General features: G+C 53.8%; 1 protein-coding gene across 14 annotated transcripts in view; it reads right to left on the reverse strand.

Moving 5' to 3' along the window:
• RALGPS1 (Ral GEF with PH domain and SH3 binding motif 1) overlaps positions 1-25,024 on the reverse strand; it is a 273,366-nt gene that overhangs the window by 34,088 nt on the left and 214,254 nt on the right. For all 14 annotated transcript variants that reach the window (XM_032308501.1, XM_032308499.1, XM_032308496.1 and 11 more), the window contains 3 exons: positions 18,044-18,181; positions 15,678-15,771; positions 11,252-11,319 (listed from right to left, as the gene is read on the reverse strand). In XM_032308501.1, coding sequence (XP_032164392.1) covers positions 11,252-11,319; positions 15,678-15,771; positions 18,044-18,181 — 300 coding nt within the window. The remainder of the gene's footprint in view (positions 1-11,251; positions 11,320-15,677; positions 15,772-18,043; positions 18,182-25,024) is intronic.

The following is a 25,024-nucleotide window of genomic DNA, read 5'->3' on the forward strand; positions in this document are numbered from 1 at the left end:
TGCACTTATTGCTCAATAAGTGAATCCATGCGGAGGGCGGAATTCGCCTTGTTTATCAGTGGCATGGCCGCGGGATTACACTGACTGAGTCACCCTGGCTCTCACCATGGGTTTAGAAAGTGTTTTGTAAAGGTCAGCTTGCACTGCTCCGGCCCCTGTGGTTTGAACTAGAACTCGACTCCCTGTGCTGTCACAGTAATAATGACGGTGATAATCACGGTCAAGTGTTCCGTGCCCGGGGCCGGGGACCGAGGTGTGGGGTGTGCTGCCCTCCACGTCGGGGCTTCTCCCAGCAGCCCTGGCTCATAGGTGGGAAAGGCAGGGCGCATGCAGCAGCCTGTGACGGACTTGAGCCCAGGGGTACACGGCTCTCCCAGTGGGGGCGGGACAGGGAGCGGGGGGCACGTCTAGCAGTTCGAAGGTCGGGTGTTACTGAAAACCTGAGGCAGAAAAAACAGTGTCACATTTGAGGTGATCCGATAGAAGCAGGTGGCACTTCCTCCAGGAAGCGTGTGTTGCATAAGGTCCAACTGCTACACTTGCAGGTTAAGGTGGAGAGGACAAACATCTATTATGCGCCAGCTGCATGCCAGGCTTGTCCCAGCACTTCAACATCCTATTTCATCAACTCATAGGCAGCTGGCAATTTTACAGTCGCCATTTTAAAGAGACATCTGAGGCACATGAGGTCACGCGCTGGAGGGGTGCTGGCCTTGTTCCCTCAGCTGGCTGAGCATGCTGGGCTGAGCCTAGAGAGCTGACCCCCAAAGCTCTTCTGGTAACGTCGGTGGCTGTTCCACTCACTCCTGCTCACTCCTTTCTCCCCTGCATCCAGGTGCTCCCCACATACTGGCTCTGACTCGCGTGTGCTGCTCTCCCCAGGCCTGTGGATATGCCCTTGGTTTCTTCCGCTGGGCTTCTGATTCTCCCGCCAGGACAAGGCCCAGATCCGCCTCCCTCTTCCCGCTGCTTTGCACGGCCTTGGGACGCCTGACTGGCCTCAGATGGCCCTCAGCCCAGCTGAGGGGAAGGATGGGAGGCCCAGGCAGAAGAGGCTGGATCTGCCCGGGTCCAGCGTCCAAGCTGATGCTGCTCTGGGTGCCCCGGGTCTCGGCCACTCCCATCCCCTGCATTGTTGACCAATAGCCTGGTCTGACGCTGAAGCAGAAGAATTTCCATTCAGTTGGGATTTCGGGACGGGGGTGGCTTCTCTGCCAGTAAGTGACGCTCTCGGCTACCGAAAGGCCTCACGTTCCGGCCCCACTAAGCCTGGGGTGGCCACCACGTGACAGCACCAGAGACACGTGTCTTCTGGGGCCGTTTCTGAGCTGGGCGGCTGGCAAGTTTGTTTCTCCATGTCCCCTGGGGCAAGGGCAGGGGTAAGGGCAGTGATGATGAGCTGGGGTTCTGGCCTTGCTTTGCGGAGTGTGGTCCCTGCTGCCCGGCCCGATATGGCACGAACTGCTGGAAAAACTGACCATGTGGCTTGACTATGTCAGAGGATTGCTCTCTTTTTCCTCAGCATAATTTTTCCATGAATAATCTTTAAAGCTCTTTAAGTGGCTGTTTCTTTAGCAGTTTTATTGGAACATATGAGAACTGACAGTCTCTGTGGGGAACGAGATATCGTGTTGAAAAAAAAAAATCTGGTTTTCATTACGTTTCTCTCAAGAAAGCAATAGGCTGCCCAACAGACCACTCATTGATTGGAAGAGAAAAGAGCACAGGGCCTTCTAACAACGGCTTTGCGGTGGGCGGGAGTCGGGGTGATGAATGGTCCTAAGAACCCAGGATCCAGAGGCAGACGGACATGGGCTCCGGTGTTATTGGCCACTTGCAGGCTGAGTGACCTTGGGCAAGTCACCTGGCACCTCTGAGCCTCATTCTAAGTCTGCAAAACAGGAAGAGTGGCCCGACCTGGCAGGCTCCCTGTGAAGGGGAAATGATACAGCAACCCTCCCTCCTTCCTGCAGCAAGTGTTTTCTGACCTGGAGCCAGCCCTGAGCCACGTGCTGGTCAGCCACATTGGATTAGGGAGCTCGTGTTCTGCTTTCATGGGGTTTACAGTCAAGTGGGCAAGAAAGACAAGTATGTAGGTCATTACACCCAGGAGGGACACAGGTTTTGACAGGAGGAAAGAAGAAAACAGATATGATAATAGCAGTGACTACACCAATAGGACACACGCCTGGATCGAAAGAAAGGTAACAGGTCCGTTCACAGCGGTCACTACACCAGTGGCATGACGACCATGTCAATGGCGATGGTGGTGATGGTAGCAGCTGACCTTTGCACATCTGTGGGGGCCAGAAACTGTGCTAAAGGCTTCACATGGGTGCAATAACACGGCCTCCCAGGCCTGGTTGTAATCTCGATGCCACCATGTGGGACCTGAGGTTAGAAGGATTAAGGAGCTTGCCTGGGCCAGCAGCTGGTGAGCAGCAGAGCCGTGAGCTGCGCATCCGAGAACACCGGAAGGTCGGAGAGGAGCTGGCGGGTCTGACATCCAGGCTGGCCCAAGCTGCCGCCGTGGCGTATGCAGACGCAGCAGGAAAAGAGCAAAGACCCCGAGATGACAGAAAACAGAAGCTACTAGAGAAACTGCAGGGAGCCAGCCTGGCAGAAGAGCTGAGGGCAGTGGCCAGAGTGGCAGGGCCATGGGAGGAGGCTGGAGTTTACTGAGAGGAAGGTGGAGAGATTTTTAGGAGGGGTGGTGATGTGCTCAGATTTGTACCCTACAGAGCACACTCTGGGTAAAAAAGCCCATGGATGGGGCCAGAATGACAGGTCGGGAAGGAGAGAGGAGGATGGCAGGGGGGTAGGAGGTGGACCAGCAGGGGCGCGGCGGGAGAGGGTCTCAGGACAGCCTCGGTGGAGGCTGCTGCTGTTCACTTAGGAAGCAGGCCTGTGGGGCTGATGGGAAGTTCAGACTGGGACTGATGTCTGGAGGCCGCTGGGTGTGGCGTTCAGGAGACAGATGGCACCAGGGACGGATGCAGGCAGACAGGGGTGTGTGGAGCCCCAGGAGTGGGCAAAATTAGCCAGAGTTGGAAACTCAGCGAGAACTGGGACAGAACCAGTGTCTGTGGGATAAGAAGAAGGGACAGGCTAAAAAGGAACCTGTGTAGATCCAGGGTCAACAGAACAAATATCTGAGACAAGTGTCATTTTAGATGCAAGAAGAGAATGGCCTTGGGCTTCACTTGTAAGTCTAATGGAAGGCGTTAGAAGCAATGCACTGATTTCCGGGGCAGCAGCCCCATCCTTGGCTGTCACCGCTTCTCCCCCAGAGGCACCTTGTGCAGGCAGCACCCATCTTTGGGGCTGCAACACACTCTCCTTCCCTTGGGTCCGGGTCTCTAGGGGGAGCAAGCTGGAGGGGCCTAGCCTACCACCTGAGTCGGCTGGCCCGCGCCAGGAGCCAGCGCCCTCCTCTGCCCACCCATGTGGACCACAGCAGGCAAGACTGAAACGCTCCAGAAACAACCTTCCACTCAACCAGATGGTTCTCTCGGGAGAAGGGAGAAACGGAAGCAAGAACTGTTGACCTGCCCCCTTTGCCAGTGGTTCGATTAGCGATGGAAGGGCTTCCGTTGAGAGGCAGGCCCCATGCTGCTGGCACACATGTCCTGAGTTCTCCGAGAGCGCGGTGACCCCCATCCTCGGGGCCAGGCCCTCCATTCCCTCACTCTCTGGCAGCCTGCATTTGCGTTCACAACACCCATGCACTCGTAAGTAAGGAACGAGATGCAATTTCCTGTTGACCAGAGTCGCCTACCAGCAGCACCAGCTCAGGGAGGTGGGGGCTGTCCCGGCCCGAGTGCGCCAGGCGCGGGGTTCTGGCTACAGAGGGGCGGGCTCTGCAGAGGAGGACAGGGAGCCTCGTTCCCACGGGTTTCCAGCAGCATCCACGTCCCTGCCCTGGGTCGGCACTGCCTGATTGAAGCAGTCTGGCAGACGGCGGCCGCTCACGGGCTACTTTCCAAGTCTTGCACACTGGAAATTAATAGGAGGCAGCTGTGGCAGAGGGGACTCGGAGTCACAAGACTCGAGTTCCAGTTCAGCCTCTGCCTGGGCTGCCGGGAGCTCGGCGTCCAGTGCCTCTCTGCGTTGGAGAAGGGGAGTGGCCATGGCTGGATCCAAGGCGCCCGACGGAGTCATGGGAGCACATGGTGCGCAGGGTGAAGGGAGTTGTGTGTCTCCTGGCTTCTTTACTGTGTGTGCTGCGAGCCCCGTGCCCAAGCGGGGCCCTCCCTGGGGCTGCCCTCCGACACTTGGGCACATGGGGCCCTGCGCACAGAAAGCTCTCTCAGGCCAGGCTTCATGGGCGAGCCTGGAAGCCGGTCACTGTTACATTCACACATATTCTTTGTTTCTCACACATGCAGCTCTCACGGGTCCTCGCCGTGAGCCAAGATCTGGCTCACACATCATTCAGAATGCCCCGCTTCATTTCTTCCTGAAAAACGGCATCCAACCCCCTTCAACAGTGGTGAGGCCCAGAGGCTTTCTCCCTGGAGTCAGAGCGAGCAGCCCCGGGAAGCCACTAGTGCCAAGTGTGGGGCTGGGCCACAGTGGGGCAGAGGAGTGGGACCAAAGTGTGCTGGTGTCTCTGTTCCTCTGCTTGACCCTTGACGCAGCAGGCTACTAAGACGAGAGACGAGGAACAGAGCAGATGTGAACTCCCAGAGTGCAGAGGCAGGCACGGGCTTCTTGGCTCTCCGGTGCCTCCCCCAAGCCCCTTTACCCATTCTGAGAATCGAAAAAAGCTATGTGTGTGTGTGTGTGTGTGTGTGTGTGTGTGTGTGTGCTATGCAAGGGGGAGTCCCCACCCCCCGCCCATGCGGTGCTCTCTTCTGCTCACTACTCTCCAGTGGAGGGGGAGGACTCCACAGACCACCTGGGGAGCTCGACATATGTCCCTGGCAGCTGGGAGAGCCAGGCGACTCCTAGTGCCTTCCTCAGGCATGGGAGCCCACACGGCCCCAGCCAGAGGACAGCGGTGGCCACACCAGGGTTAGCTGCACTGGCAGGTCTGTCAGGACAAGGCGAGGTGTGGCCTCCCACCGCCCCTGTGAGAAGAGCTGGCCTGGAGGTAAGGGCTTGCAGGAAACCAAGCCACAAGGAGCCGGCCGGGTGCACAGACTCTGTGAAGGGACTGCCGTGGTCCCAGAACGGATGGGCGCACGCCCCAGCCAAGGGACCCGTGGGACCTCTGAAAAACCCATGAAAGTGCTCATGTGAGGACATCCATATAGCACCTGTCACCCGAAGGGTCCAAGACAGCAGTGCCCACTGCTAAGACTGCGTCCTTTGCCCCGCGCCCCGAGGTTAGCAAGCCAACGGAGACAGAGAGAGTCCTGGCGGGGAGAAGGGCCAAGCACCCCCAACCCTGACCATGAGAGATCAGGCCCCAGCCAGGGGCAGTGAAGATTTAATGCCAAATCAGGTTTGGAGTTGTGATTCTTACACAGAACCGGCCTTCTAAGAGCCACGCAGGGACAGTATGTGACTCAAAAGTCTCTAGGAAAGGCCTGGATATTCCAGGTTTGGCATCCAAGGCAGCGATGACAGCGCAGACACTGCACCTTCTCTGACTGTACCGCATAGGCACAAAGGGCAATGGGGGCAGAGCCCAAGGTGCTCGGGACCCTCAAGGGCATCCTGCTTGTTCCATGCAGGGGATACAGGTGACCAGTGCAGACCCCTAGGCTCCGCAGCTGGTTCTGCTCCCTCTTCCACCCGCGAGACGAGGGGGTGAGTGCCCCAGGACCTCCTCCTACAGAAAAAGGCTCTCGGCCCTCGCCGCACAGGGTAGGTGTGAGGGTCCCGAGTCAACACACAGGGAATGCTTCCAACAGTGCCTGGCAGCGAGTACGAGCTCAAAGGGTCCCAGCCACTGCCACTGCCGCTGCCACCACCATCTCCATCACCTCTGAGCCTCTGTTTCCCTAGCATGAACCAGCACGAACCAGCTGGTGTGGTGGTTTAACACACGCCCGCAAATTCTCCACACTGCCCACGTTGAGTGGTCAGGTCTGCGTCCCCTCTCCTTGGACCTGGGTGAGCCTGTGTGACTGCCCTGACCAACAGAGCATGACAAAAGCAAGGCCACGTGACTTCTCGGGTTGGGGGTAGCGTCACACAGATGCTAGACGCAGCTTCGACCCTGTTCTTGGGACACTTGCTCTGGGGGAACACTGCCAAGTAGGAGCTGGGGACTCAGGCTGTCACACGGTAAGGAAGCCCAGGCCATGTGGGAGCCACACGTACGTGCGATCTTCTCCAGCTGTGGCCCTGCCAACGGCCAGCACCACACGCATCCAGAGGATTCCAGCCCCTAGCCACTGAGACCCTCTCAATCTTCAAGTCCTTCTGACTGAGACCCCAGATACTGTGAAGCAGAGACAAGCCATCCTGGCTGTGTCCTGTTCTATTTGCTGAGCCACAGAGCCTGTGCCTGTAATGAAAACGGTGGTTCTGGGCCACTAGGTTCTGAAGTGTCTGGCCATCAGCGGGGGTACTCAGATCAGCTGGTGAGTGGTGAGTCGGACTTGAGGGCAGGGCCCTCCGGCACCCTGTCCCCTGCTCTGTCGGCTGTGTCATGCTGTCCCTCCATGAGGATAGCACCAGAGTCTGCCCCATGCGGGCCATGAGCCAGCAGTCCCAGGAAGTAAGACCATGTGAAGTATTTAGTCCTACGGCCGTGTCACCGACAAGAAAACCGAGGCTCGGAGGGAGTAAGCTGATGGCCCCAGGCCCCACATCTAAGAAGTGCTGGAGCCATGCCATGAACTCAGGTCTGCCTGACTCCGAAGCAGGGCTTTTCCCCAAAAGGCAGTAAGACCAGAAACGCACAGAAGCATGTGGAGAGCAGGTCCAAAGGTATGAGCGCAGAAACCCGAGGCCCGTGCTGAGATTTTCCATGGCCTTGCTCTGCTGCCAAGGACTTTTGAGAGAAAACCTGTCAGCTGGTTCAGCCACACAGAGGCGGGCTAACAGAATCTGGAAATGTCTTCATCGGTTCCAAGGCACACACAAACATGACTTGCCCTCTCTGGGGGTCAACGTTCTTTATGATTTTTACTCTCCAGGAAAATATTAGTTCATTTATATAAACGAAACATTACATATGGGGGGGGGGGTGAAAACGTGGCATTCCTGGCCCTCTTGCCTCAACAGCCCAGAAACTGAGAAGGTCTCTCCATTTCCGTTCTCACAGACTATTTGTTGGTGCAGAGCTGCCGGCGCAGTCACTCCCTAGGGTGGAGAGTGGACAGCTCTCTGTGGGGCACAGGGCCCCTCACAGACACGAAGGGCACAGCCTCAGCCTGGGACCACACTGACATTAACCAAGGCCTCTGAGAGACTCAAGTCCCAGCTGCTCTCAGGGCTGGGTCAGCAGGTCTCAGCGCCTGAGGCAGGCGAGCTGGTGAGAGAAGTGGGCACAGCCGCATGGAAGGGTCAAGGAGCCCACCGACCATCGTGGTCATGCTCACACTGGCCGCCTCTGGCTCCTTCCTGTGCCATGCCTCCCGGCCCCCTCATGGCTTTTGCTGCCTGTCTCCCTGCTGAAGCCTAAGCTCCGTGTGGGCAGGTCTCTCTCTGCCTTGTTCCCTGGGTAGCCGGCTCATGGCGAGGGCCTGTCACAGCAGGCCCCGGATGTCCTGAGTGCATGAACCCATGAAGGCATCTCGGGTCCTCTCCTTGGCAGGTGTGGGGGTGGGTGTCTGACTGCTGGAAAGAGAGCCTGGAGCTGTAGCTTAAACCCCCATCCCGAGGAGCGGAGGGAGGCTGCGTTCCTCCCATTCCTGGGACTGCAAGAGGCACATTCCTGTCCCTGGGCCCGGCCGGGCTCCTGCCACGCAGCCCGGTCTGATTGCCAGATGGGGGAAGGCCTCCCGGGAGCTGCCCCTCTGGTCCCGCCCTCCGCAGGACCCCTCAGCTGCCCCAGGCTGCAGCAGCGCCTGCCTCTCTGTCCTTGGAGACGCTTCGAGGCTGCGGGTGGGAAGCCAGGACCACTGAGCAGGTCGGAAGCCTTCCAGACACTCCCGGGCCCTCTGGTGATCAATGAAAACCTTAACATCCTGCTTCCAGGGCGGGAGCCAGGGCTTTGGAAAGCTGGTGGAAAACACTCCTGTGAACTGGGCTCACACCACGGTGTGAAAAGTGCCGCCTCAGCACTTCCACGGGAGTGTGGAGTCAGCAGTCCGCAGCCCTGGAGCTGCCTCCCAGAGCCCAGTGCCTGAAGGCTCGGGCCGGGGGCTCAGAGGCCCGGCTGGTGCGGCTACTTCCCCAGGGCCCCTATGTGCCAGGCCCTGGGGACGCTGGACGGGGTCCTTACGCTGGGGGGAAGGCAGACGGGGGGCAAATGTGCACAGGTAACACTCTGATCCCCACGGGGAAGTGCTGCCGAGAAAGACCAGCTCCACAAGTGTGTACAATGCTGGGTTGGCAGAGTTTCTGTAAAAAGCCAGATGGTGAATATTTTAGGCTTTGGAGGCCATAGGGTCTTTGTCCCAACCACTCAACTGTGCCACTGTCACGGAAAGCAGACACAGACAATATGTCAACGGATGGGTGTGGCATGCTCCAACATGAAAACAGGGGTGGGCTGGGTGTGGGCCAGAGTTTGCCAACCCTGGTGTAGCGGGGGCCTGACCCGGGCGGGGACGAGGCAGGGGGGTCTGGCGGCAGGAAAAGCACCCGAGGTGGTGACGTTTCACGAACAGCTGAAGGCTGATTCAGTGACGGAGGCACAGTCAACACTGACGACAATGACAGCATCCTAGCAAAGACACACTCGGTGAGAGGCTGTGTGTGTCCGCACTGGGCTGTCTCACACACGGGGTCTGAACAAATTCCCACAACAACCGTGGGAGGAAAGCATTATGAGGCGCACTTTACAGATGGAGAAACTGAGGCCTGGCGGGTACACCGACTGTTCCGTTTGCTCCCTCGATCGCCGAGTCCCCCTCAGCTCAGCAATCACAGAGTTGGTGACACTTTCTCTCTTCCAGGTCCCTCAGCCGAGGGGGCCGGCGCCTCACTGTGCTTTACCCATTTCAGCTTCATTAAAGTCTCTTGGTGTGAGCTGGGGCAAGTGTGGGGCAGGAATTCTCTTCGCTGCCTGGATTCTGATCGAAGCCAGCAGAACTTGCTGGGTTCTGACCTCCCACAGCTAATAAATGGCAGAGCCGATGGAGCGGACAGTGGCTAAAACAGGAAAGTCTGGCAGACCCTGAGGAGGCTGGGCCAGGGGCAGGGTCCTGGCTCCCAGGCCCCGTTTCCATCCTAGGCAGGGGTCAAAAGTCATACAGCTCCTCCTTTCCTGCCCAGGGCTCAGTGAGGGGGTCAGTTCCTGAGGCCCCCAACGAGCAGAGTTAGTATTCCGAGCCTGGCTGCTGGTCCACAGGCTCTGGCCTAGCAGGAGGAACAGGTGGTGCTCAGTGCAGAGCTGGCCTGGGGGCAGTGGGGGGCCCTGGTCCCTTCCTCAGAAAGGAGGGAGTGAGGCAGGTGCTGGTCAGGTGAAGGGACCTTCGGGGTCAGACAGATGCCTAGAGGGAAGGGGAGGCCTCTGCTGCCGTCTGGCCTGGTAACAAGCAGCCCACAGGCTTGCTGAATGGCTGAGACTCGGGAGGCAAGGCCGGCAGAGGAGCGGGCCCGGGCTGCAGGCAGTGTGCAGGGCAGCGGGGAGCAGGAGGCTCTCTGGGGCGCCACCATGAGGCTCCAGCAATCAGACCCCGCTTGCGCTCCAGGCCAGCGCGCGCCAAAGGCCCACCCGGAGCCTCAGCCCAGTCCTTCCTTCCTTTCACCCATTCGCCCATGAACCCTGGGAGGCCCAAGTGTCCATTGAGCACAAGCCTCCAGCACGAATGCTGGAGGCTCATCCGCTGGGATGGGTCTTTGGGAACTAAGTAAGGCCCAGCGACGAGAAAAAGACAATAATTACAAATGGGCGTGTCATAATGAAACAAAGAGCTGGAATAAAGTCTCTCTGAGTTTAGAACGATGAGTAAGAGCCAACCATGGAAACAGGAGGGAAAGGCATTCAAGGCATGTGCAAGGGGCCTGGCTGAGGAACTTTCCAGAGGCCCTGCTTCTCTCAGGCAGAGAAGAGGCTCAAGTTTGGCCTGTGGATGGGGAGAGTCGCTAGAGAGAGGCAGAGCCGGCCCCAAAAGCGAAGGCTAAGCCCTTCGCTCTGCCGTCTCTCTTCTTGCGCTGTGCTTGCCCCCTCAGGGCCTTGCTGCCCATCTCCCTGCTAAAGCCTAAGCTTCCCTTGGCAGGTCTCTGCCTCGTTCTCCTGGGTCCCTGGCTCACTGTAAGTGCCTGGCTCAGAGCAGCCCCCCCCCCCACATCCCTCCCTGCTCAGCGGCTCCTGCGTGCGGGGAGAGGGAAGTGGGAACTCCCGGCGCGGCAGGGGCAGAGGTAACAGAAGCCCACAGCAGGAAGGGGCACTAGGAGATGCATCCTCTGGCACCGTCCAGAAGGTAGAAAGAAAGTGTGACTGTGGGGACTTCTTGGCACGTGGGGAAGGCCAGAGACTTGGCTTATCCCACTAAGGCACATTAGCCAGGTAAGGCGGCAGAGGCCTCTTACTCAAACTAATTTGAAGGAGACTCAAGGGCAGAAAGCTTTTGATCAGAGCGTACTCTGCTCCAGAATTTTGGCATCATCTGCTAAAGAAAGTCCTGAATGGTTAGTGTTTGCTACCATTCCTTCTCTGACCCTCAGCAGCTACTTTAGAATCCTGCTGCTATTACCTACGTCCCTCTGATGGGTACCCTGTCCCCAGCCCCCTTAATCACTAGGGACACTCTGTGTGTCCCAAATGTGTGAGTAAAGCTGAAGTTCCAGGTGGGTGAGCCGTCCATGTCCAGAGGCACCATGTCCCCAGGCATCCCGTGCCTCTCCCCTCCAGGTCGCATCAACCCAAGCCCAGGCAGCAGGACCAATGCTAAGGGCCCAAGGGACTTGGAGAAGTTTTCTCTGCCCTGTGCATGTTCCCAGCCTGGGGTTCTGACCTGGCCTCTCCTGGGGCTGTTGGGTCCCAGGCTCTTTGAGGGAACCCCAGCCCAGAGGTGACCTAGAGGGGCCGTGGATTAGGAGCCTGGAAGGTTGGTGCGTAAGGGCTGCTAGGTCCATGGAGTCTGGCAACTTGCCACTCAACTGTGCCCTTGATGCCACGGTCAGGGCCAGCCCCGGCCTGGGCCATGAGTGGGTGTGTCCCCACTTGAGGTGGCTACAGTACCTGCGAGATCTTCCTTGGAAGAGACCAGTCTCGGAGAGCTGCTTCCGGGTTCAATTCGGAGTGACAGTCTGGAAACAAAGATATTCATGCAATCAGAGGGGCTCCGGTGTATCAGAGGGGACTGATCACATGTGTGTCTGGAGTCAGGAGACAGAACTGCTGCTAAGAGCTAGAGCCTCAGAGCCCAGGAGCGCTTTGGGGTCTGTTCTAGATCTCAAGACAAGCCTGGGGACTCGGTACATTTATTGTCCCCACCTACCAGATGAGGAAACAGTAGCAAGGTTAAATAGCTCCCCAAATTCACGGGCTAGCAAGTAGCAGGGCACATAATCCAACCCAGGACTGTCTGACCTGAAATCAGGGTTTACAATCATTACAGTGCCCCCCCTTCTCAGATGCCACAGAGAGACAAGACCATGGACTCGTTAGGAGGACTGGCACCTCAGTATTAATAATAATATTACTATTATTATTATTATTATTATTTTAAGCACTGATTAAGAACCTCTGGATGAAAATGGTGGAGTGAAGTCAGATGGCAGACTCCCCTTCTCCCAACAAATTATAAAGCCTTAGGAGTAGAACTTACCAGCTGCAACTCAATAAGAAAAGGGGCTGAACTGAAGCCATGAACTTCAGAAACTTGCAGCCAAGGAGAGAAAAAAAGGATTGTGGAGTCTGACCAAGAGGTGTGACAGCAGGGCTCCAGTATCCTGCCCTCTGCAGTGTCTTGGTATGTCTGAGCAGGCGTCCCTACCTCTCCCTCTTCAGACTGGCACCAGATGTTGGCAAGAAACGTATGAAAGGAACAGACAACATGGTGGATACTCTGGCAGAAATGAAGGTTCCACTGAGGGGGTGATTTGAAACCCAAAGGTGCCCCTTTCTGGAACGGGATACAGCCTCCAACGAGGTCGGGGAGACCCTGATACAGGCCTTTTAATAGAGCCCCCATATCTAAAACACACCGCCTGCTCCCTGCCTCCTTGGAGCCTGAGCCCTGCATTCCCCCAGGCTAGAGAAGAAGGGAGAGACAAAGCACCCTAACCTCACAGCATGGCAGGAGGAAAAGCCAGCCCACCTCACACATATGGAAGCAGGGTCAGATGTCACCTCCCTGCAATGGAGCCATGGAATATCCAGACGGAGCTTCTCAAATGGGAGCAAGACAAAAAGAAATGGTACGGCAACCTAGCAAACATCCTCTCACACAAAGACGGCAAGAGAAAGGAATTGAGCAGTGCCTAGGTTACTCAGCCCAGGAGGCAGCCCCAAGGGACACAAGGAAATCTCCCCCAGTGTGAACCCCCATGGGTTGAAAAAGCAAGACCTGAAAAATGAGATGACGACACAAAGGAGTAAGATGGAAAGGGAGACTGGGGTCCTAGGGGACCAATCAAGGATCAGATGAGTATCTAAGTAAAGACAGATGGTCCCAGTGTCTGTGAGGAAAAGACAGAGACTACAGCCACTAGGAAGAAGCTAGGGGACATGGAAGGTAGACAGCCCCCAACATATGGCTGCCTAGAATCCGAGAAAGAGGAAAGCCAAGAAATGGTACAGAGGAAGTCAAAGATCACCCAAAGAATCCCTCCAAAATGAAGAAAAGGGCATGCCAGGTTCCAGGGAAATCTGGTACAGAACACTCCACTCTGAACCATTCCTCCTGTTGTGCCTTTGAACTTCAAGGCATCCTTTACCCACCAGGCAGATAAAGCAAGTCACGGACAAGAGGAAAGATCAGACTGGCTCAGACTTCCTTACACCAGCAGCCAGTGTCGGAAGGCGACAGGAGCCGGGCCTCCAAGTGCCAAGTGCTGGGGAAGAGGCACAGAGGCGTGCGGGTCTGTGAGGCGAGGCCCCGTCACATGTGGATGTTTTCACGAGGGACATCAGAGCATGCAGGACTTGTGAAAACCTGCCTCACGGGGAAATCCAGCTAAGTAAGGGAGTCGTTAAACTAAAGACTCCAGGAATGGAAAAGCTGTGGAGGAACACAGGTGGTAAGAATTGAATCTGTTTAAAAACACTAAACCAGTAGGAATTGTGGTTCCCGAACATAATGAGTATGTTATGACTTGGACTGTGCAGTAATAATAACACGACTAACAGAAGACTGGAAGATGGTGAAGGGGAGGTGAATGAGAGGGAGACGGCTGAAGTTCTCATCTTTCACAACCGGCCAACGGACCCTGCGCACAGGGAGGACCCGGTTAAAACAGGACTCACCGGCTCAGACCTCTTCGTGTTTTTCCCGACCGCTCTTAGTAATCTTAGAAGACTCCTTTAGGAAATTATATCTCTTGTGCTGAAGAAATATTTATTTGAGGAGCAGCTAATTCTTTATATTTTATTTCCTTTTCTTTTTCTGGTTAAATTAAAATACTTTCAATTAAAAATAGCAAGTGTTGCATGATCCAATTTTAATTAGTTCTATCATTCCATCCGACCATCTGTCCATCCTTCTCTGTGTCTCTATGCACTTCCTATGCATTAAAAATGTCCCAAATTATGTTCACTTAATGCTAAAGGTCATGCTTTCTAAGTGGTAGAAATTTGGGTAATTTTTCTTGACTAAGATAAAATGGACAAAGAGTAGAGAAAAAGCAGCACTGTTTGGGCCCCACGTGGCACAGGGTCTCCCAAGCAGATGTGGGCAGGTGTCAGAAATGCTCCATCATCAGGTGATAATGAAGCCACCTCGTCCTTCTGGGTGGGGAACAAGGCTCAGGACATGAGTTGGGCCACAGAGCATGGGTTCCTCAAGCAGAATCACAAGCCCTGCATGTCCTGTGTCGCTCAGAGCTGGGGCCTCCCTGGGGAGGGACCCCGTCCATGGTCCGGCCCCTGCCAGGGGAGAGTGTGGGCTTCTTCCCTTGGTTTGCCCACTTGGACCACAACAAAGGGCCTTTGTGAAATCCAGGCTGACTGGTTAGCAGTAAGCACAGGGGGTGTTCAATGCCCTTCAGGATAGAAGGAGTAATTATTACGATCTACAGCTTGTCCAAGGATTATCTCATGGTCAGAAGTATTTATAGACTATTTTTCTCCTTAAAGGATATTAGTGTTAATGAAAAACTGCTGTCTCTTTAATTGTACTACAGGCACATGAATGGAAAATATGATCCCAGAACCTAAGAGGGAATAATTTCACACTCTGGGGTACTCTTTTCAGGAACAGCAAATGCTTTGTAAGTAAAATGAGCTTAATTTGTGGCAAACATAATTTCAGTGGTAATCTCTGGCCTTTGTCTGTTGTTGTTATTGTTATGCAATAGATCACAATTTCATATGATACTCTGCTCTAACTAAATATTATACAATAACAACTAAAGACATTATGTCTATGCTCCCAGAGACAGCTAATTATTAGAACCACCCAGGGAACTTTGAAAAATGCCCAGGCTCCACCATGAAGATATAGATGGTTATAAAGCTTCGCAGGTGACTCTGATTCACGGCGAGGGCAGAGAACTACGACTGCAGACATGGCCAGATGTGGAGCACATCAGGAGTGACTGGGGGTGTCACTAGTGGTCACAGTTCCCTACAATTTTCAGTGTTTTGACGAAGACCAAGTAATCAAACTGATCAAATTGTCGATACAAAGCTGGAAGAGATAAAAAATATATATAATTTGATAATGGGACTCAAAGGAACACGGCCCCCAGAAGCAGCCAGTAAGACAAGATTTGAAAGAATACACATAAAGTTGACATTTAGGGGGAAATGATCAGTTACAAGATGGCTGAGAGCTGCCTCGATAGCAGGTCATACGAAAAGTACTGAGACTCTTAGCTGGCCTCAGGCTCAAAATGAGCCAAGAGGATGTCCGAGCAATGTGACAGACAGAGTTGATCTGAAAAATCTTCCTTTTCCCTCTAAACACATGGAAATACTGGGTAAATTCCCGGCTGCCACAAATGAAGAACCAGCTGAAAGCCAGAGCGGGGTCAGGGGAAGATGAGGACAAAGGGCCCACAAGGGTCTTCGTGGCAAAGGAGTCAACTCCAAAGGGCTGCGTGGGATGCAGATGAGGCCCCAGCCAGGGCCGGATGGCGACAGTCCTGCAGAACGCCGGGGCCACAGGGAGCTGCCTCGTTCCCGAAACAGGCTCCCGGAGAGCTGTCAGCCTGCAGCGTGGCTAGAGAGCTGCCCTTCCTTCCTCTCAGCACTATGAGCAGCAGTGGAGGGGGAGTCACTTGTGAGGACCCGGGCACAAAGCCTGCGTAACACGCAGCCGTGGAGTCTATGTTCGTGCTACCCATGCAACGTGGGAAAGCCAGGCCGAGAAGCAGACAGAGCAATTTCCTCAGATCTACGGGGCCTGGGCGGCTGGGGCCACAGTGCTCGTTCGTGATGGGTCACCTGCCCTGCAGGCACCCGCTCACGGGTCCCAAGGGGCCACGCAAGGTCAGCCACTCACTTGTAGTTGTCGTCTTCCACAAACTTCTGGAGCTCCTCGATGTAGCGCACGGACTTCAGGTACTTCTGCACGTGGGGCAGGGTGGTGAGGTGATCTGCAGGACATGACAGAACCCATGGCGTCAGTCTCTCCCCAGCCCGCAGGGCAAGTGTAGGAATCGCTGGTGCATGCTGCCCCCTCCCCGCCCCCACATACCCCGAAGTCACCACTGGTCCTTGGCTGGGAGACAAAGGCCTCTAGCACAGACCGGAGCCGGGTGTCTGTCCCCTAACACAGGTATGCCCTGGGGCAGCTGGGAAGCCTCCCAACCCCCTGTATGACAAGAACACGAGATGAACCAACAAACCCCAACAGCCCAGGGCAGAGGTCCGACCCCAGTCCTAGCACAGCTTGCGAGTCTGGCCCACGGGCTGGAGCTGCTCCCTCCTGGGGCCTAGACGCCTGGGCACCTGTTCTGTGCCAAGCTAGGTACCAGGTGGTTTCCATAAGGCATCTGCTTTAACTGTCACATCTGCCTCATTTGGGGGAAATACTGTGCCCGTTGCACAGAGAAAGAAACTATGGCAACCGCGGCAACTGGCAAAGATCAGATCATCGAGATGTGGCCGAGCCAGGTTTCGACCCTGTCACCAGACACCTCTGCCATGTCACAATCCCCCTTTTTCCCAGGTGCCCTCCGCAGTCCATCACAGTCACCGCACTCCAAGGGGTTCGAACATCCTCCAGGGTCCTCCCTACCATTCCTCCAGGGGTGGACGGAACAGGTTGAGGGAAGAGGTGGAGGCAGTAAAGGAGGCTGTGAAGGAGGAGAAAGGGGGTGGGGAGGGCCCCCACTCTTGGGGACGGGCGTCCAGCTGCTGTGAGGAGCCCCTGATGGCTCTGCAAGGTTTGGAACAGGTCGTTCTGCTTCTCTAGAGCCTCAGTGCTCTTGTCCTGGGGCTGATGACACCTGCTTCACGAAGTTGATGACGTCTGAGAAGGTGCAGGTCAATGAGGGTGACAGTCGTACGAGGAGTCCCTGAGCTCTAGTGAAATGTGGGAATGTGCTGAGGGCTCTGCACGCCTTATGTCCCCGCTCTGCCGATGAGAAAACCTCGCACTTAGAGAGAAGGGAGTGACTTTTCAGGAGGCAGAGCTGAGATTTGGGCCGGAGTCTGTGACCCCAAAGCTGTGTGTGTAACCGGCCTGCAGGCCGGCGGGACAGCCGGTGCTGATGCACTTGCGAACGGAGAGAGCCTGCGCAGGGGAGGACTGTACGGGAAGTCTGGACCCCTCGCTGCTCCTCCAGCCAGGACAGCTGATCTGGAAGTGCCTGTGGAGGGGTTTGGACGGGAGCTTTTCTTTAGCAAGCCCGCCCCGCAGAACACCACCCTGGCTTCCCTGTGGCCTTACCAAACGGAGGCTGTTAGTTTTCTCCTGCCCTGTGTACTGTAGGTGGGGTTGGTTTCCTTCCTGCCCCCCTTGGCTGCTTCCAAACTTTTATCCCTCCACCCGCTTATGAAAACCCCGCCCCGCTAAGGCACAATCCTGCAGCTCTACCGCCCAACATCCCTCTTCACGGCTGACTCCTCCCGACTGGCACCCTGGTCATTCTTGCCCCTTCCTGGGGGACCTGGACACCTGACTCACAGGTGCATTCCACACCCCACAGTCCACCGTCATCCTGGGTGTAATCGACATCCACATGGATGGCCCATCTAGCGTAGCGTTCTGACTTCTCTGTTCCTCTACTTCATCTCTGACAACTGGTCACACTTTGGATCTGGTCATGTGTAGCAGAGCGTGGCCACTTTGTACCAAGTCGTCTCCCTTTTTCTGCTAGGCCCACAGCTGGATTATATTTCCTAGCCCTGTCCCGCCCCAGCAGAACTGATGAGCACCATGTACAAATCTGGTCCATAAACCCTACTCTTGTGTGATTCTTTCTCCTGCATCTGCCAGTCAGATGCAGAGTCCACTGAGGACCCAGAGGCCACGGGACATGGTGGAACCACAACACAGAGGGACCCAGGTCTCTGAGTCCTCTCGGGGGAGAGATGCCCAGAGGCTACCCACAAAGCTCTTCAAGGATGAATGACCTGGGAGCCAGAAAGACCTGGGCCCCACCACTACCCAGATGATCTCAGACAAGCAAATGAACTATTTTGAGCCTCAGTCTCTTTGTCTGTAACAGAGAGATGGGAACAACTAGTTTTTACAGTCTTTGAGGATTAAGCCTGTGGGAAAAAGGTCCAGCACATGTTAGATGCTCAAGATACTAAGATGAAGAGCTTTGTAGAGCTTTCTAGAGCTTTCTCACTCATCAGGTGCTGAATCCAAATTTCAGTGATGTAAGATTTTACAATTCCAGCAAGCAGGGTACTAACCGTAGCTGCAGGAAACTTGTAAATCAGCGATTATTCGGAGAATATTGTTCATCTGATTGGATCTTTGTTCGTTTTCCATGATGCTGCCCGAGGCAGGATACGCAGAATCAATGTAGATTAAATCCAGAAGATAGATCCCTGAAATTAAAGAAGGTATTTAGTAATGGTGGGCATTCGTCCTGAATCAGAACAAGATAGCACAAAACAGCACTACTGTACTAGAAGGTATAAAGTGTGACTTATGCAAAACTGAGATACTATTCTGACTTCACTTCCAATCCCGTCTACTAATTTCTAATGTAGACCACTCCACTGCAATCAGGCATCTGTGTGACAACCAAAATGCATGCTGACAAGACTTTAGCATTTCTAGTTCATACACTCTCCAGCTACAAGGGTTTTTACCTGTAATCCAACTGGAAAATAACAGGACATGAAAGGGACAAATACTTGTATTTTTCACCAACAGATGGCATTGGATAGATCTAAGATATCATATTCAGGACAATGCCCCTTTGGACTGAATTCACTTTTCTACTTATTCACTTAACTATGTGTCTATTTTTCTATCTACACACACACACACACACACACACACACACACACACCCCAAAATAATAAATTAACTAAGAGACAAAAGAAATTTTAAAAAAGCAACAGTCCTTGGTACAAAGAATTAAGGCTAGATAGAGAATTTTCTTGGGCGCTTAGAAAAGTAAGTAATGCTTGATAGGAAAGAAGGCTAGATAGAGAATTTTCTTGGGCGCTTAGAAAAGAAAGTAATGCGTGATAGGAAAACATGGTTACGACCTGCCAGTGGTGAGCCTCAGCACAGCCTCCTGGCATCAGCCCAACTGGGATTCAGCCAGCGATGGAAGAGGAGGACTGCGTGTGCAGCATGATCCACACCCCCGGCTCTCCACAGGTGTGCGTGGACGACGGATGGGATGCTGTCCCAGTAGCCCTCCATGAGGACTGCCACTACGTCTACGATACTGGTGAGCTGAGCAGGAGGAACAATATTAAGCAGAACTCAAGGCAGAAAACACTGCACAAGGCAGAGAGGACTGATACTAATGAAAAGCACAGCTGATTAAGAGGATCAAATTTCTACGTGCAAAGCAACACTGCATCAAAATACACAAAGCAAAAAACTGCCGGAAATGAAGTGAGTTCAATGAAACCACAATCATAGAAGGAGCCTTTGGCATGTCTCTTCCCAGAATGTGTGTGTGCGCCCTCGCACGTCCTTCTGCATGCTCACATGTATGCAGCTGTGTGCATGCGTGTCTACCTACCAAAAAATGCACGCATATAAAGATATATGTTCATACCTGTGCATATATGAATACTGAGTAATGAAACTAACAAGCCTGGTGTTATATAAATGAAAATATCTCTTTTCAAATATCCATCGAATACTTACAAAAATTGGTAATATATTAGACCATAAAGAAATGCTCAGTAAGCTCCAAAAAGTAAATGCTGTATTACCCACATTCTTTGACCTTACTATATTACACCTAGGATTTAGCAATAAATATAGAAAGAATTCTAACTGATTAGAAAACACACATACACAACTAGAGAAAGACAATTATCACATGATCTCCCTGATATGAGGAATTTGAGAGGCAAAATGGGGGGTTTGGGAGGTAGGGAAGGAAAAAATGAAACAAGATGGGATCGGGAGGGAGATCAACCATAAGAGACTCTTAATCTCACAAAACAAACTGAGGGTTGCTGGGAGGAGAGGGGGTAGGGACGGGGTGGTTGGGTTATGGACACTGGGCAGGGTATGTGCTATGGTGAGTGCTGTGAAGTGTATAAGCCTGACGATTCACAAAGCCTGGTGATTTGTACCCCTGGTACAAAAAATACATTATATGTTAATTTAAAAATTTAAAAAAAAAAGAAAAAAAACAAAACACACATACACTCACAAGCATCTCTTAGGTCAAAGAAAAAGCAAAAAATGTAAAACAAAAACTATTTGAAGATAACATCGGTGAGAACACTATGTATCAAAATGTATGAGATTTGACCAAAGTGGTACTCAGAGGAAAATTGATAGCCTTAAAAGTTTATTAAACTACTAAGAATTATGACAAATACTGTTAAGCAGGTATTTAACATAAAAGTTGTGGGATTTTTTGCATGGATGAACTATCACTGCACTGACTCATACATGCATTATCTTATTAATCCTCACAACAACTCATTTTATACAGGAGGAAGAGGAAATGCAGAGGGGATGCATAACATGTTCCAGGCCACACAGCTGGTAAATGATGGAGGTGGGAGTCGAACTCAAGCCTGCCTCCCCAGAGCACAAACTTCCTGCCATCACAGGGGACCGCTGGTGCTGGATACCATGAGTCATTCGTCTGCTTTAAAAATAACTACACATTGTTACGGGAAACCATTAAATCACAGAAACATATGCTAGCACTTCTAATTGGAGCCATTTCTACTTCCTTTCTTTCTAGTGGCACCATGTTTCCAAACTTTTAATAATTAGAAATAATTTCCCTTGTGGAAGCTCCAAGTTTGGTGGGTTGAAATCCACAGATGGATTCTCTCCTTGGATCTTGTTTTTCCTCTCCCTTCTTAAAAATGTAATTCAGTTACCTCTCCAAGGATTTAGCAGAGGCAACCCTGAAAATCCCATTACTGCTTCAACCACAACAAAAAGGAGTCTCTGGGGCTGAGCATGAGGTGACCGGGACAGGGGACACGTGGCACCTCTGTTCCAGCTGCAAACCCCGTGCAGACTGGAACCCAGCCGACTGAGCAGCAGAACGAAGGCTCAGCCAGAAGCAGAGATGTGGGGAGCAGGATAAGGGAAGGGGGCTGGAGAATGGGGGCTACTGGAAGCTCCACAAGCTGGGAACTTCCCTCTTTACCCACGCGACCCTGCCATCAACCCCTGAGTGTGGAGGAGAAAACGAAAGCTCAGAGAGATTAAGAAACCTATCTAGGCCTCACAGTGGGTGCGTGGGAATGGAGCCCAGGTCTGTCTGGCTCCAGCGCCTGTGTTCCGACCCACTCACTGGCCCTCAGAAACACATGGGGAGTTGGCTTTTCTCAAATAACACCCTCAGCCTGGAAGGCTTGCTCTGTGCTGCCCCGGGAGGACTGAAGCTGGCCCCTTTGCTCCTTCTCGGGTCCCTGGTTATGCAACGGGAGGCCAAGAGAGGCACTTCTTCGAAGGGGTGGCACACCATTTCCAGCCCCCCGGTGCCCTCTTGCACCCCAGGGAGCACAGGGAGCTCACTACTGCAGCAGAACTAATTCCACTGTCAGAGTGTTCTGACCCTCCACAAAATACGCAGACTCCAACACCTGTCTACTCCCCAGGGCCTAAGAGTACATTGTGACACACTGAGCATGGGGGGGGGCTCCCCAAAAAGGCCTGTTCCCAGCAATCTGGGCCTTGGTAATGCCTGGACAGAAACTCCACCTAAACCTCCCTTCATCCCCACAACAAAAACCGCCCCAAAGGGAGCAAATCTTTTACAGTTAATACTGTGCAAATCCAGGGAAATCTTTTCAGCACTGTTATTAGCCCATAACTGGAAATATTTAAAAGCCTAAACTGTAATGAAATCATAAGCAGAGTCACCTCCCACTCGTCCCGTGCCAGCGCTGCTCTCAAGCCCCATGTACAGCTAGCGCTCACCACAAGGGCAACACGATACTTCTTTGTATCATTCATGTATTTAACGTCTCATTCCCTCATCAGACTTAAGACTCATCAGAGCAGGAAGTGGGTCGTGCTCCAGAGCTCAGTCCCGGCAGCTGGAAGAAAGCACGCAGGAGCTGCCTGGTAAACATTAGCTGAATGAAGGATGCATGGAAAAGGCAGATTTTATGTGAGCCGCACAACTTCTTGTAAGTACTTCACAAGTGCATTACTACCCTCGTTTTGTAGCTGAAGACCGAGACACTGAGAGTCAAGTGATGATAATAGTAAAATAAAGAACTAATATTTCCATAAAGGTATACAGAATTTAGTATTTATTTTATTTTTTTAATCATTTTTTTAACGTGAAGTGTAGCGGACACACGACGTCACATTAGTTGCGGGTGTACAACACAGCGACTCCCAGGTTTCTACGTCCTGCCCTGCTCACCGCAAGTGTAGCCGCCATCGTCACCACACGACGCTAGCACAGCGCCATTGACTATATCCCTCGTGCTGGGCCTTTTATTCCCCTGACTTACTCATTCCATAACCGGGTGCTTGTATCTCCCACCCTCTTCCCCCTAAAATTTAATTTGTAGTAAAATTAATTTAGTATTTAAGTAAATAATAACAACAAAACCAAGCACTTACTATGTACCAGGTCCTAAACTAAGAGCTCTGCCCAGATTACGGGATCATAACAGTAATAACAGTAACACAGCTGCCAGTGAGGTTTTACCTCTATTTTTACAGAAGAAACTGAAGCCAAGAGAGTTGCTTCAACCTGTCTGAGGCCACACGGTGGGAGAAGTGGCTGAGGCAGGATTCGAACACAGATCTGTCCCGCTGTGTTGTAAGGCCTTCGTCTACCCCAGTCAGATCTTCCGGTGCCTGGCAGCCAGTGCGGCAAGAAGGGGGCACCGCTGGACCCTGAGGTGCCCAGGCTGTGGCTCTCCCTGCGGGATCAGCACTCCCTGCGAAGGCTTACCACTACACCGTGGCCACCCCTCCCGGCCCCATCTTCCATCTCCTCCCCTCTGCCTCCCCGGCACTCGGCGTGGCCTGTCCAGCCCCGGTCCCGGCGTCACAGGGCCCCCCCAGGCCTGAAGGCCCTGCCAGCTCTGACACGTGACAGGCAGCGGCAGTGCCGGTGGGAGAGTGTGGGGCTTGGAGTTGGGAGACTTGGACCTCTGGCCTTGCCACTCACCAGCGGGGTGCCCTCAGGCAAGTCCTTTTCACCTCCCAGGGCCCCAGTTTCTTGACTGGGACTGGGGGTAATGAAGGAGGTCCTGAGCAGTCTCCTGGCCTGGGGCCTTGGACCCCTGAGGTGCCCAAGAAGTGGAGCCTGAAACTGCCTCCACGGCCAGGCCCCACTCGGAAGAACGTCGGGCCGCCTATGGAGGGATGCACCCGTCTGGGTTCGCCATAACCGTGGATGGTGCCCAGATGCCGACCACGTGGTGGCCACCCACCTCAGCAGGCCAGTGCTGGGAGAGTCTGTCTGGACGGGGACAGCACAGCTGGGATGCCTCAGCTCCTGTCCTACTAATACAGTTCCTGCAGCAGACGAGGCTGTGTTAATGGCCTCGTTAAGATGGACAGTAATTGGACCAGCCACTGGCCCTGGCTGCCACAGGGCTGAGCCGCGCCAGAGTCCAGGGCTAGGCTGAGAGGTGCAGATGCGTGGCGGGAAACAGCTGTACGGGTATCAGCCATGCTCTGTGGCAGGAAAGGCCGGCCTTGCCCGTACCACCACACCCTCACGGCGACCGGCACTGAAGGTACTCACCTTCCCAGATGAGGAAATGAAAGCTTAGAAAGGAAAAGTGACTTGTCTAAGATCGTACAGCTTGCAAGCAGGGGCATCAGGATTTAAATTCAGGCCCGTCTAACTCCAAAAACTGGGGGCAGAGAGCCATGCTCAGGGCTGGGGACTGGGAGTCCTTGGCCAGCACAGGGATGAGGGTCCCAGCCGCTCACGCTGTGGCCTGCCCCCATTCCCAGAGGAGGCTTCTGGCAGCTGCTATCTGCCCCCGTGGCTTGCCCACCTGCAGACTGGACCTCCTCTGAGATGGACAGCTCCCCAGAACATATTTCTGCTCTGCCCCCTCCTCTGCACCCCACACAGGGCTTGGTGACGCCCTGTGGCTGGGACACAAGGGCCAACCAGACTGCCACGGAGGGGCAGACAGCCCCGGGGCCCGGCGCGGCCAGCCCTCAGCTGGCTCTCGGCTCTGGATGCCCTCAGGGGCATATGGCCAAACCTTCTTCCTGCCGGTGAATGTGGGCCCCCCACCAGGGGTGTCCACAAGGCGCCCCAGCCCCCAGGAGGGAGCGCCAGGCTGACGAAGGAGGTGCTCTCCTGAACAGACACCTTCTCTTAAACTGAGGGACACCCATGGTCCGTGGTGTGGAGCCCGCCCGAAGCTGGGCGCCCTCCACCTCCCGGAGCCAGAGCCGTGGCCAGCACCCGGGCTCCACCGCAGCCCAGAAACTCACTGCTCTCTTGTTCCTCCCATCACCGCCCTCCTCACTTCCATCCCGAGGCTGGTTTTGGTTTTTCTCACACAGCTATCTATTTAATAAGGAAAATTCTGCTGTGTTGAGAGGAAAAAACCCTCCACACCATAAAAATATGCCACAGTTCCATCTGACACTTTCCTTTTTCTCTCTCCCTTGCCTTTAAAACTTGAGATGAAAGCTTTTTTTCCATGTTTTCCTGCTCTGCCTTGAAACAATCACTTTCAAACTTCAGAAATGAGGAGTGCTGGCATCCAGAACTATACTTGTATGGTTTGATCACATAAACTGTCTTGATAAATTCCAAATGAAACAACAAAGCAGCAGCTCATTAGGGTTTTGTTGTTTTGTTTTTTTTTTTAAAGAGAGCACAAAGCACTTTCACGTCCTGCAGGAGGAGACGTCAGCAGCAGCTCAGGGTCCCCAGAGGCGGGAGACTGTGACTCTTACTTAGTGCCCGCTGATTCGTATCAATCACACAAAGCGCAGCCTTCGTAGCAAACCCTCCCTTAAAGAAGAGTCCTTACGTGAGATGCGCTAGAAGCTCACGGACACTGAGAGCACGGTCTCCCAGGTCTGCAGAAAGCGGGCAGACCCAGGCAGTCACATGGCAGGTGGTCAGAGACCTTGTTTCTTAGACAAGCACATGGCCTCATTTATTTCTTGGTGCTGAGGCTAATGAATCACAGGGGCACATGGGCAGGGCTCTGCAGCCTGCACAGAATCCCGGGGTCTGGGGGAGCCAATTCTCCTCCCGGGTCCCTGAGGTGAAA

This window comes from Mustela erminea, chromosome 12 (genome assembly GCF_009829155.1).
Source record: "Mustela erminea isolate mMusErm1 chromosome 12, mMusErm1.Pri, whole genome shotgun sequence".
Lineage (NCBI taxonomy): Eukaryota > Metazoa > Chordata > Mammalia > Carnivora > Mustelidae > Mustela > Mustela erminea.